This window comes from Chiroxiphia lanceolata, chromosome 2 (assembly GCF_009829145.1).
Source record: "Chiroxiphia lanceolata isolate bChiLan1 chromosome 2, bChiLan1.pri, whole genome shotgun sequence".
Lineage (NCBI taxonomy): Eukaryota > Metazoa > Chordata > Aves > Passeriformes > Pipridae > Chiroxiphia > Chiroxiphia lanceolata.
This window is the reverse complement of record NC_045638.1, coordinates 114,680,725-114,695,859: the sequence shown is the minus strand read 5'-3', so window position 1 is coordinate 114,695,859 and position 15,135 is coordinate 114,680,725. Positions and strand designations below refer to the sequence as shown.

General features: G+C 50.6%; 1 protein-coding gene across 1 annotated transcript in view; it reads right to left on the bottom strand.

The window, feature by feature from the left end:
• Nucleotides 1-13,064, bottom strand: part of HUNK (hormonally up-regulated Neu-associated kinase) — a 44,128-nt gene extending 31,064 nt beyond the window's left edge. The window contains exon 1 of the mRNA XM_032680786.1: nt 12,816-13,064. Coding sequence (XP_032536677.1) covers nt 12,816-13,064 — 249 coding nt within the window. The remainder of the gene's footprint in view (nt 1-12,815) is intronic.
• Nucleotides 13,065-15,135: the final 2,071 nt, after the last annotated feature.

The window sequence follows — 15,135 nt, the reverse complement described above, 5'->3', positions numbered from 1 at the left end:
GGACACACACGGGTGGGGGGAGGATTCCTGCCAGCTCTGCTTTGGGAGGGCCTGTGAATCCGCAGCAGAGAGGCGGAGGAGGGTGAAGCTCACTGGCACCAAACTGCACGAAAACACTCACAGCACGGCCCCGAGGGAAAGCAAGAAGGAACAGTTTAAAGGACAAAACGTTGCCAGGAGAAATCCAGGAGCCTTTGGTTGCTGGATCACTGCTGCACCCTGAGAAAACTCATTTTGCATCCCCTCTGTGAGCACTCGTGCCTTGACACATAGAATTGCCACAAAGCAGGGAAGGTGGCTCACACACACACCAGGCATGTCCCAGCCTAAGGCTGCTTTCTCAGGCTGCTGCTCAGCCCTACCAAGACAGCTTCTTTCTGTGAGCTGACCCTCCATAAATACTCCTCGGTGCTGGAATTCTGGTTTGAAAGCTCCCATTTTTCAACTTCTGCTGTGCTTCACTAAGAGATTCAAGGCATGGCATGCCTGCTGTGTGCTGCTGCTGGGAAACCACGTGCTGGGTGCCAGGATGAAGCTGAACACAAAACCAGAATACTGCCGGGGCAAGAGGGGAGATCCAAGCTCACCAACACACAAAACTGGTGGAAGGCCAACGGGATTCCTGCTTTTTTGGTTGGTTGTTCCCTCCCCAAGATGCAAAGAGCTTTATTCAAGCCATTACTGTAAAAACATCGATCCCCCTACCTGACTTTCCCTGGTGAATCTCAATCTTTGCCTTGTTGACACATCATGATTCCACCTGAATCAAACCCCAGTGACAACCCCGTGACCAGCAGTGACTTCAGCATTTGGAGTGCCCAGGGGTGAGTTTAGCCTCGGGTTCCTGGTTTGCCAGGTCTCTGCACAGGCTGTCTCTTGGCCTGTGAGATGCCCCTCAGCATCTGCCTTCCTGTTTGCCAGAAAACAGGTTTTTTCTCAAGGACCCGTTTGAGGAGCCGAGGCCAAGAGGCCCCGAACAACGCTCACGTCACACGCCTGCGATAACAACCAGAGGAACAGTTTCACAGCAGTGGCCCCAGCTTGGCAAATAATGTTAGAACATGTTTAACTTTGCAGGGAACAGAGGATGGCACGTGACCTCGCAGAGCCAGGGTATGACATCTTGGGGACTTTTAAAGAGCTTTCTCCACTTACCCGACCACTGGGATTGTTTCCTTCTGCAAATTCCCTCCTAAGTTCGACTGCGAGGGAGGCAGTTCCTGCTGGCTGCTGCCAAAGGGAGCTCTGGCTGAATGGAGAGGAAACTGGTTTGAAAAGGAATCCAGCAGGCGCTGTGGGATTTGGCCAGGAGACCACAGAGCACAAGAGAAGCAACTTCAACCGTCGAAAGGAGTATTCAGCTGTTGGAGGGACAACCATCCAGCCTTTTTTTCTGTCTTTTTTTCCCTTTTTTTTTTCCCTGTCAGGGTCTATTTTGGCAGACGTGCTGGAGATGGCACCCTGACCACGCCAAGGAGGTTCAGAGCCATGGGCCACAGGGCACAAGCAACAGGAAGGCCTGAGATCTGGACTTGTGCACCTAAACTCACAAACTTTTACTGTTTAGTTTAAGCTTTGCCAGGAGAATGAGACAAAGAGCCAGACCACAGAGATATTTTACAGCCATTAGTACTGCAAGTCCATCTCCAGTTTTTTGGGTTTTTTTGGTTTTTTTTTAATGTGCCCAAGAAGGCAATGAATTGAGTTTCTTTTCTCCCTCACTCCCAGTGATAGCTGTCTGGCATCACTTGCAGCTTGCTTTGAATTTACCACTGTTCTCACCACAAAAATCTGAGCTTCGTTTTCAAAACCAGTTGGTGATTTTGGGTGGCCAACTCAAATCATATTACACAGACCTAACTTTGAAGCCTGCACAATTGTCAGCAGTCCCTTCAAGGGCATCTCAGTTTGGGCAACCAACCAGCCAGGCATGTAACAAGTTGCTTTTCACAACTCAATCCAAGGATTGGAAAATGCCAACTTCATTCTCTGGGTAGCATTTATTCTTTCCTTCAACTGTTACAGCTTAGCAAATTTTACAGTGCAGCAAAGGAAGTTCCAGTATCTTAAGGAATAAAGCAGTAAAGAAAAGGATCATCCAAGCAAATGCACACCAGAACTTGACAATCTGTGCCCTTCAGCAAGGACAGAGAGAAATCACAGCTCTTCCCTCAGGACTGTCAGGCACAGGTGACACAAGACAACATGACAGGAACACAAACTTAACTCTCCCCATGAGACTGAATACATTGAAACCATAAAAAAAGGTAACATGCTCCATGTTAGGCCTTTGCTAAATTACCTTGCAGCCTGTACCACCCAGTTCTGACAGACTTTTACATCTGCCTTGTCTGCTTGCCACGAATGGAGCAGGGGGACAGAGGCTGAGTTAAACGTGCACACAGTATGAAAAGGATGCTCAGCAGCTACACAGAGAAGTGTTGAGGTTTTATGTTAAACAAGGAATATAATCTCTTGATATATAAAATATATATAATGTAATATAATAACATATTATAATATTGTAATATATTGTGAAATAATACATAAAATATATATATATAATAGTTTGATATATAATATCACTTGAGTGGCAAGATTCAGTCTTTCATAGATTTGTATCTGCTATTTGTAGGATAGCTGAATATACAGGTTTATTTTGGCATTTGCTCTGATATTTAGTAAAATCAGCAATCAGAAAAGGTAGCACTTCTGTTAAGGTATTCTCTTTTCTTCTGAGCCTCTGACAGTGTAAGCCAAGAGTTTTGGGCTTAACAATACACAAAACCAGCTGTAGAGACAAGTACAGGATAAATGTCTCAGCAGGCAGAAGGCCACTCTCTCTGCTGGCACACCAAACAGTCAGGAAAGCCTGAAATCAGCCCCTGATGAAACAAACTCTTCCAAATCAGAAAGCAGCTCTGAGTACACTCCCTCACATACTTCAGATCCACGGCAGCCTGAACAGAATGAATCAAATGGCCAGGGGATAAAAAGAACATCTTCCCATTCCCTACAGCCTGATAATGACAGTATCCAGCAGTGCAGAAAGGTATCCAGGAGCACTTGAGATAAGCAAACGATCATAAATCCTCTTGATGCCACAGCCAACTTAAACATAATCCCTACAACCATAAGCAGGATGTATTTGTTAAAGCAAGAAAAGGTATTAATTACACCTGTCCAAGGCACTGGGGACTATTATTAGATTACTGCATCCAGTTCTGGTGCCAGTAATTCCAAAATGATGTTCAAATTTTGGGAAGAGTTATGAAAAGAGCTTCGGAACAGTCTGAGGTCCAGGAACTGTTTGTTGCAGTAGCTGACTGAAGCTCAAAATATTTAATTGGGAGAATGCCAACATGAAGTGTCAGGAGGAATCATGCAAACAGACACATCCCGATCTGCCAGTGTCTGTGCCACCTGGAACAGCTGGACCTTTAGAGCTCAGGGACCAGTGGGAGATGGTTTTGGGGCAAGGGGGGTGCCACAATCCTGCCCCCACCCAGCCACCCTGAAAAGAAACCTCCAAACCCCACATTTTTTCCTTGGTTCTGCATGTCCAAAGCAGCAGGATTTTGTTCAAGGCATGGATGCCACAGGGTCAGAGCACAGCCTGGGAAGCAGGAATACAGAACAGCCCCATCCCTGGGAAGGAACACATGGCTTGTCTTGAGTGGGTCACGGTGGGGAACTGTCTCGCCTTGGGCAGAAAGAAATCAATTCCAGCAACCCCTCAGTGCTCTCTTGGTCAGCTAATTAATGGGGGAGCTATAACTGCATCCCCGAGGGAGAGGAGCACATTTTTACCTCCCTGGCCTCCAAGGATACCTGCACAAGTCAAGAGAGATTATGCAGAGACTGATGAAAGTAGAGGTGGCAGAAAGCCAGACACAGAGATGCACGAGGATGCACCAAAGAGGTTCCAAAAGAAATACTTAGGAGCTTGTCAAACCAGCCTCCGGGCCGGAGACATCCCCTGCAAGGAGAAAGTGTGTCTCTTGAATCCCTGGACAGATGGGTTTGCCTTGCCACTGACATGGAAAATATCTATCAAGTGTCGCTTTCCAGATTCTCAGTGTTTTCCAGAAAAGGGCTTTCTGACCCCCATTCATAAGGCAGGACTGGCATGCCCAGCTCTGCAGAGGAAAACTCTTTGAACTCAAGGTATGATGAGCCAACAGGGAAGACATTCTTCAAGGCCTGTCACACAGGCACACGGAAAGCAGATGGAAAACCCCTTCAGACCAGCAAGGTCTTCACCTCACATCCATGGAAATCCATGGCTACTCACAACCACTCCCAGAGGCAGCCAGTGTGGCAACTGCTGGCAACAGGAGGCTCCCTCCACCCAGTGGGACAACTGCTGGGAAGGGGAGGTCCCCTCCACCCAGATGTGTCCCTAACAGGCTGTCAGGACAAGAGGCAGCCACGGGAGCTGAGGCTTGGAAGGGCACAGACGATGCAAGCAAACTGTGCCCCATCCAGCTGCTTCTGATAAACCACAACTTGCCTTCCCAAGGCTGAAAACTTCTCCTGTCACAGGGAGATGGATGAAGATCTCAGGTTACAAGTGGGGAAGCAGAAGCAGAGGACTGATACCCAATGACACTGCTCCAGCACCAATCTCTACAGGAGAAACCTGGCGGCTAATGCAGCTTCCCATTTTCCTGATCAGAGACTCGGGATGTGTTTCATATTAAACAGCTCCTGTTTCACATTTTAGTGATCTAATGCAGAACTGGACTTATGGAAGGCTAAGTGTCCCTGATTTAATACCAACAGCAGCTTTCTGGCTTTAAGGAACAGAAAAACCAACAGCCAGAAACCCCAGAGCCACTGCTTTTGAGGCTCAGGTAATACCCTCCTTTGTAGTGATTTAAAACACAGCAGATGAAACATTTACAACTGCTGGGAGCCAAGGAAAACATGTCTCCAATGAAGTTTATATATATATATATATATATATATATATATATAAATAAATAAATAATATGTTCTCTCCCTCAGCTCTGTGGACATTATTCACAGAAAATAAATTTATTCTCTGAAAAAAATGTTTCCATGACAATCATCCACAACAGACAGAGTGCAAAGGAACTTTATTTTATATAACTTAGCTTTTTTTAGTTCTCTTTGTTGCAGTGATTCTATCACTGTGCCAGTAGCTCTGATCCTGCAAATGAGAAGAAGCCACACCAGGTGTAGCATCAAAGGTGTCTGAACCCAGAGCTCAGCAGGGCAAAGCACTGACAGCAAAGGGGGCTTTGGTCAGGGCAGCATCAGCTTCCTGTTAATTTTTTGCAGGTGGTTTCCCTAGGGAACCACAGAAATTCCTCCCAGGCTCTTTCCATGAAGGTGAAGTTTGATCCTGTTCTCTGACAGCACCAAGCACAGATCAGCACACAGGTTTTGCAGGGATTCACTGCACCAGCTTAGAAAGGGGGACCTCTGTTGCAGTGTTGGGCCCCAGAGCTATGTTTGTGATGTTGGCCTCTCTCTTACTCCAAAAGAGCCATCCAGTCTCCATCATCATGACCTCCATCAGCTCACCAAAACCACCCACAGCACCAGGTTCATACCCTCAAGGAGATCAGACAACTCAGCGGGGAAACACAGCAGGACCTGTTTTAGAGTCACAGGTTTGGGAACTTTGGGTTTTTTTGCTCTTCAGCTTACCAGAAAATAATGGCTGAGCCGATGTGGAGCTGAAGGAAGGCAAAGTGCAGCAGCCCTGCAAGCAGAACAGCACTGCCAGGACGGCCTGAGCCCAGCCAGTTCACTTTGATGCAGTTGTATCCCATGCTGCCAGGTGAGTACCAACACTGCAATCCACCTAATTCAGCTTCTGGCTGGTATCTCCCCAGTTCCTGGCTTTGGACAGCTTTAGATGCTTCCCCATAACCTTGAAGAACAGTGCAGTCAGCACATAAACTCTCATCTCATTTTTATGCCACTGTTCATACAACACAACAGCTTGAGTTTGAGGCAGACTGCTACACTTCAGTCACCAGAAGGTTTGTCACACCATCTCACGACTGCTTCCCTGCTGGGGTTATATCCTTGTGAAGAGCAAGTGCTGCTCATTAATACCCTGCATCTTCCCCACTGCAGGCAAACAAACAACTCAGGAGGGCAGAGGGGCACAGACGTGCTGCATCTGCCGAAACCAAGAGGCTCCAGTAGCGTTCTCTGGGTCACTGGTGTGAGAGGAGACACTGCAATCCTTAATTACCAGAACATTTATGGGTAACACATGCCTACAAGAACAGGCATACAGCTTTACATATCATTAAACACAGTAAAAATACAAAACTTGCAAGAACAAACACACGGACCCAGATGGAAGAACAACACCTGGTATCAATTCAACCTAAACACTCCTTCCACCCTGCATATGCCACTGAAGCTGGGAGTCTGCAGGAAAAGAAGCACATTGCTGACACACACTGTTACCAACATCCTTAAAACTGCTGAATGTAGACTTGAAAGCAGATTATCTCAAGAGGATAAGGAACTGCCACATGTGCATCCATTCAGCTCATCCCAGAACAAGTTGCAAGCCACAGCTGGAAAACATTAAGGCAATCTTCCTGGAAGCCAGACTGCATTAATGAACAGGCTCTCTGGCCTTCCCAAGCTCATTCCTGCTTACACCCAGTGTGCAACACAGGACAGGGATAGGGGGAAGAGTGTGGCTTCATAACCAGCGCAGTCAGTTGTTCTCCAGGTGAACCATGAGCAGTTGAACTGAGCAGGTGGGAGCACATCAGCAGTTTGGCTTCACTCTGCCTTATGCCAAACTCCTGCAAGCTCCATAACTTCTCAGGGAATGCTAAGCTGACACAGCAACCTGTCTCCTGATCCCACTCCCAGCCAAGTCCTCAGAGCTGCCATTGCAACCATGACTCTCCAAATCATTTCCTGGAGCATCATGTGTTCACAACAGCCTATGTTTAGTAGCTTCAGTACAAATCATGCACACACAGACACAAACCTCTGGGAAAAGAACAGTGCCAAAGCTGTGAGAGCAAACGCTGGGCAGCAAGAAAATGGCAAAACTCAGGCTGCAAGAAACACCCTCCTTTTCTTTCCTTGGCATGTGTAATTAAGAGTGGCACAGCATCCAGGTGCAACAGTTGGCAGCTGTTAATGAAGGTGAACAGCATTCTGGGAAAAAGCCACCCTGTGGATTTGCAGAGCTTTTCAAAACAAGATTTTTTGTTTGTTTGTTTGATAGAGATAAATATTTGAAAGTATGTAGAGAAACAGGTAAGGAGAGAACTACTAACTAAACATTTAAGAGTGACAGAACAAACACATCCAGGAAACTGATGTACAAGTATCACTGGGGGAAGAACATAAATAACAGATCAAATTTCAAATTAAAATCCTGCAGCTTCACCCTCAGAGACCCTGAAAACAATGAAGGAATTCCAGGTCTCTCAGTTTTACCTGCAACCCTACAATACCTAGGGGAGGGAAAAAAAAAGGAAAGGCTCGAAGTGAAAGACCAGCAGGCACCTTAGAAACTCAACTTTTGTTTGCAATGAAGTGACTTGGGGGTTGAAAGGGACACCACACACACACATACAGGGCCCCCAAAACTCAGATCTCTGACAAAGGTAAAAAACCTAGAACTGTACTTGAGTCTGTACCCATTTTCCCAGGTTTTAAGCCAGGACTACTGCTGGATTTTGGAATACACACAGGTCTGACAGCTCCAGCCCAGAAGTCCTTAATAGGAAGCCCCCACCAGAGTTGGTTTCCCCTATGCCCCCAAGAGAAGAAGGGTTACCCAGGGCATCAACAGGGCAAGATCTCCCCTACCAACACACCGAAAGGCCTTTGGCGACCAAGTCTCCATTCCCTTAAGTCCCAGTGAATTTATCAAGGCAAAATTAACACTGATGCAAAGAGGCATTTCCAGCTCTCCGCAGGGAGGCTGCTCTGCCCACCCACCCACCCCAGCTCCTCCAGGGGGCCCAAACACACCTCTTCTTTTTATTTTTTCTTCGCTTTTTAATACAGGAACACATTCTGAATGCGAACTCTTCTGTGAAAAGGCCACTTTTAATATTAATTGCTTTGCCTTCATAGAAGAAGCTGGTAAAATTGTATTTTTAGCCACTGCTTCCCACTGTTGCAGAAAGCCACTTGATTAACTGTGACTAAAAATGTACCTTGTTCCACCTTAACAATAGTGCTAAAAAAAGTGATAAACAAAGCTTGCGGTGGATGAGAAATCAAATGATCCAATTCGCCTCAGGGACTCTTTTTTTCTAGTGCCAAAGATTACACCAAAAAGGGAGTTGAGTATCTTGGCTCGGGTTTGTTTACAGGAACTTGGGCTCAATATATTGTCAATACACTGTCACTCCACAGTGCTGCACAGCTATTGGGATTCACAGGAAATAACATAATAGATAACACAATTACTCATTCTGCTGACAGAGCCCCCCCTCACCCCACCACAGGGATGGCAGCATACTCTCAGCTGCCTAAGAGTGCAAAAAATCACTATATTGTGATATCTGCCTTTGTCTGATTCCCTCTGCCCAGTGACTGACCCTCCCGAGCCACCAGCAGAAGGCTTGGAACAATCCAAGGGCATATTGTGCACAAGCTCCCAAAGTTACCCGAATACAGCTCACTCAGCAGGGCTCCAGAGCCACAATTTAAAGCTAAATTGGCTTGCTCTTCGCTGAGGAACGATGTTTCCTTAGGATTAGCAATAAAGACTGCCTGAGCCAAGCTGACAAATCAGCCCTTTACCCCAAAATGTCAGATTATAGGCTGCGATATTCTATTCAAAAGCCATGGAAAGAGTAATCTGTTCAACATTCCCGTGTGCTCAGCTAAAGTACACTTAATTGCATCAGTTCTGCAAGCCCAGAAAATAATAACATGCCTGGCACTGTGGCAGCACAAACCACAAGCAGCACCGGGAGGGCCGTGCTTTAAAGCCCACTGATAAAAACCTTCACCGGGAAGGTTTAAACATCTCACCTCAGCTCACCCCCCTGAGCTTGCGGGAGCTGCGGAGTCCCGTCCCACACAGGTCACTCAAAGGGCATCATCCATCAGCTGCCCCGCTAAAGCAACCAGCGTTTGGCCCACAGAATGTACCGTCCCATGCTCTCTCCAAGACCCTTTTAGCTTCTAGTAATGTCAGGGTGAGGTAATGGCAGATTTTTGGCACCCACCCTGCACTGCCTCGATTCTGTACAATGCATTGTGTCAGTGCAGTGGATCCAAGCCTAGCTGGGGACTCATTAATCCACGGATTTCATTCCTAAACACACCATTTTCTGAAACAACAATGCACATTAACTCCTGTGGAGTTGCTAAAGTCTGCTGCAAATCAAAACCTGTTTGGGCTCCCCTCACTAAAGTCAGACATTTCAGTGACCATAAGGGCCCAGGCTCTGCCAGAACAGCTACCAGACATCAGCACTAAGACTCGACTTCACATTCTTAGGGCAATTTTGTTGAATTTAGGCAATGTCCTTGGCTCAACAGTGGCTTTACAAGGTAAAAAAATCAGATGTCGATTGTGTTTTTTTTTTCCTTTTCAAAACACACGCAGGCACTAATCCTGGAATAACAGGCTCATAAAGCATCAGCTTAGAAAAATGCAGCGATCCCACTGATCCAGGGAGCTGTCGGCGGGACACGGCTGTGCTTCCACCCTCTGCTGTGCTGAACTCCACTTGGGAGAGCAGTGAGTGCACACTCCTGCAGATCAACTTTCCCTCAGCAAGCGACTCGGAGGCTGCACACAGCCAGCTTGTGACTCAGGGTATGGAATAGGGGACAGCACCAGCCCTTATGGAGTGATATTTCCAGCCTCGGGAGGAGCAAGGGGGGGGGATTTTCCCTCCTGGTACAACACAAGTTTAGGGATGGAGGGATGACAGAACTGTCACCTGCAGCTGCTGCTGCCATGTCTCAGACAGCTCCCTTAACTCCAGGCTGACTCCAGTCACCTGATGTCTGGAGGAGGAGGTGTCTGTGCTGAGCATCCCTGTCACTCAGGCTCCGACCTGGCACTGTCAGACCCATCTCCCAGCACCCTGGCTGCTTTACACCGAGATTTCTCAGAGGCTACAAACACAGTTTAGTAATGGATGTGGCCCTGCATGTACCAGGATGCTACTCTGGAGATAAAACATTCCTTATGTACAAGGTCCTGTTCCCACAGAACCTGCTGCCGACAGACAGTCCCCACTCTCACACCACCTGGCACTTTTGCTCCCAATCCCATTGCTACACCCTTCCAGTCCCAGCCTCCTCTCCTTCCAGCAGGAAGGAGCCCGGGTGAGCAGATGTTTTCCTTCTCTCCCCCATCTCCCAGGCAGAGCTCCGTCGCCTGTGGTGGGCTCCATGTGGGCAGAGCTGCCGGCAGCTGCGAGGCACAGCCAGTCTGGGCACGTTTCAGCTGCCTTTGGCTGGGGCCACGTGGAAGCTCGGCAAGGAACACGCCCAGGAGAGCCCAATGTCCATCAGGGGTGAAATCCCCATGTGGGATGGAAAGCATTCACCCCTCCACTGAGAGGGAGGATCATCACTGAGGGAGGACCTCACTCGAAGCAAATCATTGATAACCCTTATCTCCTACCCATTATCTCAAACTAAATTTTCTGGGAAGACGGACCTTTGATTAGTGAATTTGAAACTATGTGAGTGATCTTTCACCCACTGACAGCTCCCTTTGATGTTCAGGTCAGACACAGGTCTGGGACCATCCTGCCTGTCCAGAGATGGACACGGCAGCTCAGCAGGAAGGAAGCGTGACTCGTCTGAGTTTCTGCTTGTCACTTTGTCACAGTGTGTGTTATTCAAGAGATGGAAGGGAAAAAAAACCCCAACCCAAGCAGCAGGCCCGGGAGCTGAGACAGAGGGGCGTGTGGTGGGTCTTTTTATTTTCTCCCCTCTTAACAGACTGAGATAAATGTAGCAATCCCAAAACGTGGAGGTGGGGAGGACGTGTGTGTGCATGTGCCTTTTATCAACTGGCGGATCATTGGATGTTTCTGTTGCCAAGGAGAAGCACACGCTTGGTAACAGAGGACAGCAACATTTTTTTTTTTTTGCATTCCTATATGATAACATTCACCAACCTTATCATTTTTCTCAAGATGAGATTCAGAGCTCTATATTAATTCCCACTCCGTGACAAATTTACTGGAATGAAAAAAAAAGAAGAAGGAAATAACTACCAGAGAATACAAGAATGCAATTGCCAAGGTGCAATCTTGGCAGCAGCACAGTGCCAGGGCTGCTGGAGCTGGAGAGAGTTACATGTGCACAGCCCCACTGGTCCAGGGAGCTTTCAGTAACAACCTGCTTTGGGGACAGGACACCGTTGTCTGTTCAGGGGCTGATACAGGAGAAGCAGAATTCTACAGCTCACAGAATCACTGAGGTTGGAAAAGCCCTCCAAGGTCACTGAGTCCAGCCTGTGCCCGATCCCCACCTTGTCCCCCAGCCCAGAGCACTGAGTGCCACGGCCAGGCCTTCCTTGGACACCTCCAGGGATGGGGACTCCAAACCTCCCTGGGCAGCCCCTGCCAATGTTTAGCAACCCCTTCCATTCCTCCTAATGTCCAACCTGGACCTCCCCAGCACAGCTTGAGGTTATGTCCTCTCATCCTCACTTGTTCCCTGGGAGAAGAGCCGGCCTCCCATTTCACTAAAAACTCCTGTCAGGGAGGAGTTGCAGAGAGCAAGAAGGTCCCCCCTGAGCCTCCCTTCCTCCAGGTTGAGCCCCCCCAGTTGCTCCTACAGGACTTACAAGTTGTGCTGCTAAACAAGAACAGCACAACTCTTCACGAGGGGACCCCGGGGAGCTTGTCCTTGCTCTGTTTACTGCCCAGCCAAGCCCCTTCTACTCCTTATAACGCTGCGACACGTCCTGACTGATGGGCAAAACCCTCAATGGAAGGGCTCTGTATAACAAACTAAACGCAGAGACTCTGAGAGGACTTTTCTAACCAGCACTCCGGGAAAAACCCATCCAGAGTGCATCCCATCATCAGAGAGATTTGCCGTGCATTGTGCCATCAACTTGCGACGGCCGGACCGTGCCCCCTCCTGCGGGCACCGCAGCATCTCCCATCGCCCCGGTGCCCGACGAGTACCCGTGTGCATGTACCCACACGTGACATGTCGCGACTAAACTAAACACAGCGACGGGTCCTCAGCAGCACGACCACGGAAAATACATTTCTCACCCAAAAAAACCCAACACCAAAACCAAATCAAACAAAAAAAAAAAACCCTAAACAAGCGGGGGGGGGGGGTGGAGGGGGAGAAGAAGATAAAATTTAAATTTAAAAATTAAAAAAGAAATAAAAAAAAGGAAGACGGGTCAAGGCAAACGAAGTATTATTCCAAGGGGAATAATACAAGCGCGGGGGGAAGCGCCGGTTCCCGCCGGCAGCGGGAAGTTGGGGGACGGCTCCTCCATCCTCCGGGGGCTTCTCCAAACTCCTCCCGGGGGGCTCACCCTCCGAGGAAGCTCCTCCATCCTCCGGAGGGGTCCCTCCGTCCTCCGGGGGCTCACCTTCGGGGAAAGCTCCTCTATTCTCCCAGGGGGGCTCCTCCATCCTCCGGGGGGTCTCCTCCTCCCCAGGGGGCTCCTCCGTCCTCCGGGGGGTTCCTCTGTGCTCCCCAGGGAGCTCATTGTCCCGGGGGGGGCTCATCCATCCCCCCGGCCGGCAGGGACCCGGGACCCAGCACCCCCACTCCCATCCCCTTCCCACCCCCCCCTACAGCATCCCCCCGGAGGGTCTCCCGGGCGGGCGCGGTACCTTCTCTCCGGTGAGCACATGCAGCCCCTCGCGGACCTTGGCGAAGGATCCCTCGCCCAGCTTCCTGCCGATCAGGTAGTTGCCGACCCTCTTGGTGTGCTGGAAGTCGCGGAGCCGCTCCCGGGGCGCCGCCGCGCTCAGCCAGGCGGCCAGGAACGAGCCCCCGTCCGCCGCCGCCCGCCGCCCCTCCGCGCCCGCCGCCACCGCCGCCGGCTCGCCCAGGAGCCCATCGCCCGCCGCCGCCGGCATGCCCGGCTCTGTCCCCTGTCCCCCTGCCCTTTCCCCTGCCGCTGCCCCCGGCCCGCGGGGCGGTCACCCGAGTTGCTCCGGGCAGAGCGGCGGAGGCTCTGCCGGAGGGGCTGAGGTGCCCCGGGCTGCGGCTGCTGCTGCTGCCGCCCCTCCCTCCTTCCCTCTGTCCTCCCTCCGTCCCTCCTCCTCCTTCTCCTGCTGCTGCCCCGCTGCCCGCTTGGAGGAGGGACCGGGAAAAGCAGAGGGAGGGACTGGCGGAGGGAGGGAGGGAGGGGAAAGGGTCTCTCATTCAGTTTGAATTTTGAGGTAATTTAATGCGCTCGCACGCGGCGGGGGCAGCTGCGACCCAGACCCGGCGCATCTGGGTGTTTCCAAACCCGGCTGCCCCCTCCTCCCCGCCCGCCCCCGGCATCCCAGCGCGGGGCTGCGGAGCATCGCTCTCCTGGGAATTAACCCGGGGCTCCCCGCCCCCAGGAATTAACTCGGGGCTTCCCGCCCTCGGGCACGGCCGCGGTTTCCCTCTGCATGTGGCTCTGCTGCCCGGGAGTATCTTTTGTGTTGCTTTTCCCCACCTCCCTTCCCCGAGCACGTCCGAGTCCTCCTCGGGGAAAGGCGCGACCGCTCCCGCTGCTCCGGCGGCTCCGCTCCCCGCCCGCTTCTCCATCTCCTCCCTCCCGGCTCTCGGCTCCTCTCTCCCGCCGCCGACTTCGTCTTATTTCTCCTGTCCTGCAGAGCCGGGATCCCGGCTGAGCACCCCCCCATCCCCATCCCACAGCCTGCATCCTCCAAACGCTCCCTCCCGGCAGCGAGGAGGCGACCTGGGCTCCCATCCGCGTCCATGGGACTGTCCTTTCCCGACCGATCTTCCCTTTCGCGGCCGATCTTCCCACCTCGTGGGGAGGGAGAAGGAACTAGTACACTGCCATTGTCACATCGCAGCCTCGTCCCACCCAGCTGGAGGCTGCACTGGCAAACGGCGGCGGAGGAGAGCAAGGATGGGGGATAATCCACGTGTTCAAGTTTTGCCCGCGCATAGTTGCGTTGGGGAATATTTTGAAATAAAAAAGGAGCCAGGTGCACCCTTAGCAGATGTGAGTTGTGTCAGCAAAACCTTCCCTCGAGACGCAGCTTTACCTGACACCAGCCGGCCTAGAGCTGTGCTCCCATCCCGCCCCAGGCAGAGCCACTGTTCCCACCAGAGGGCTGGCAAACACACTTCTCTCTGCTTTTTAAGCTCTTCTTTGGCTCCCTTAGTTTCCCACTAGCCCCTCCAAAATGTACTCCTGGTTCCTAAATACAGCGTGGTTCCAAGGCTGAGAACCCTGGGACTGGCTCCACACCACCATGCTCAGTGAAATATACGTTTTCAGACGAACTTTCAGACAAAACAGAAATCCAACACTGCTCCAGTAGGCAGAAACTGGAGAAGGGAAAGCTTCAAAGCCCATAAATAATAGTTTGGATTGAAAATTTCCACTCATTGCATGCACTGGATTCACTTACAAGTATTACAGCACACAGCCACCTAAGACAAGAGTGTGCATGTCCTCTGACCAAACACTATCCCAGGAGCAGTTTGGTCCCCTGTGGGAAGGTGTAGGGACACAGGACCATGTCCCACTGCTTGAACTGGTGGAGCTGGGGTGACTTTGGCATGACACATCCCTAAGAGCTAAACTGGAGCTGCCACCCTTCCCTTCCCCTGTGCGATGCCACGGCAGCACGGTTGTGCTGCTGTGCTGTGAACAGGGGCTGGGAGGGAACCCAGAATGTTTAAAAGTGCCAGGAAGTTTAGGACAAGTCCCCTCCTGACCTGGCCACCAGAGAAATTGCAGTGTAAGCACACGGTGAGGCAGTGCAGGTGACCTGGTATCTCCCTGTGCCACACAGATCTCACCCTCAGACAAACCACTGTGGTCATTAGGCCTTCCTGAGTCAACTGGAACTGGTAAATCTGGTTCCAATTAGTCCAAATGGTCCCAGAGAGAGCTGGATTGAGGTTTCCTAAATCGAAGGTGAAGTGGGAAGGTACCAGGAGCATCCCTGTGTTTGCAGGGAAGGTGACCCAGCC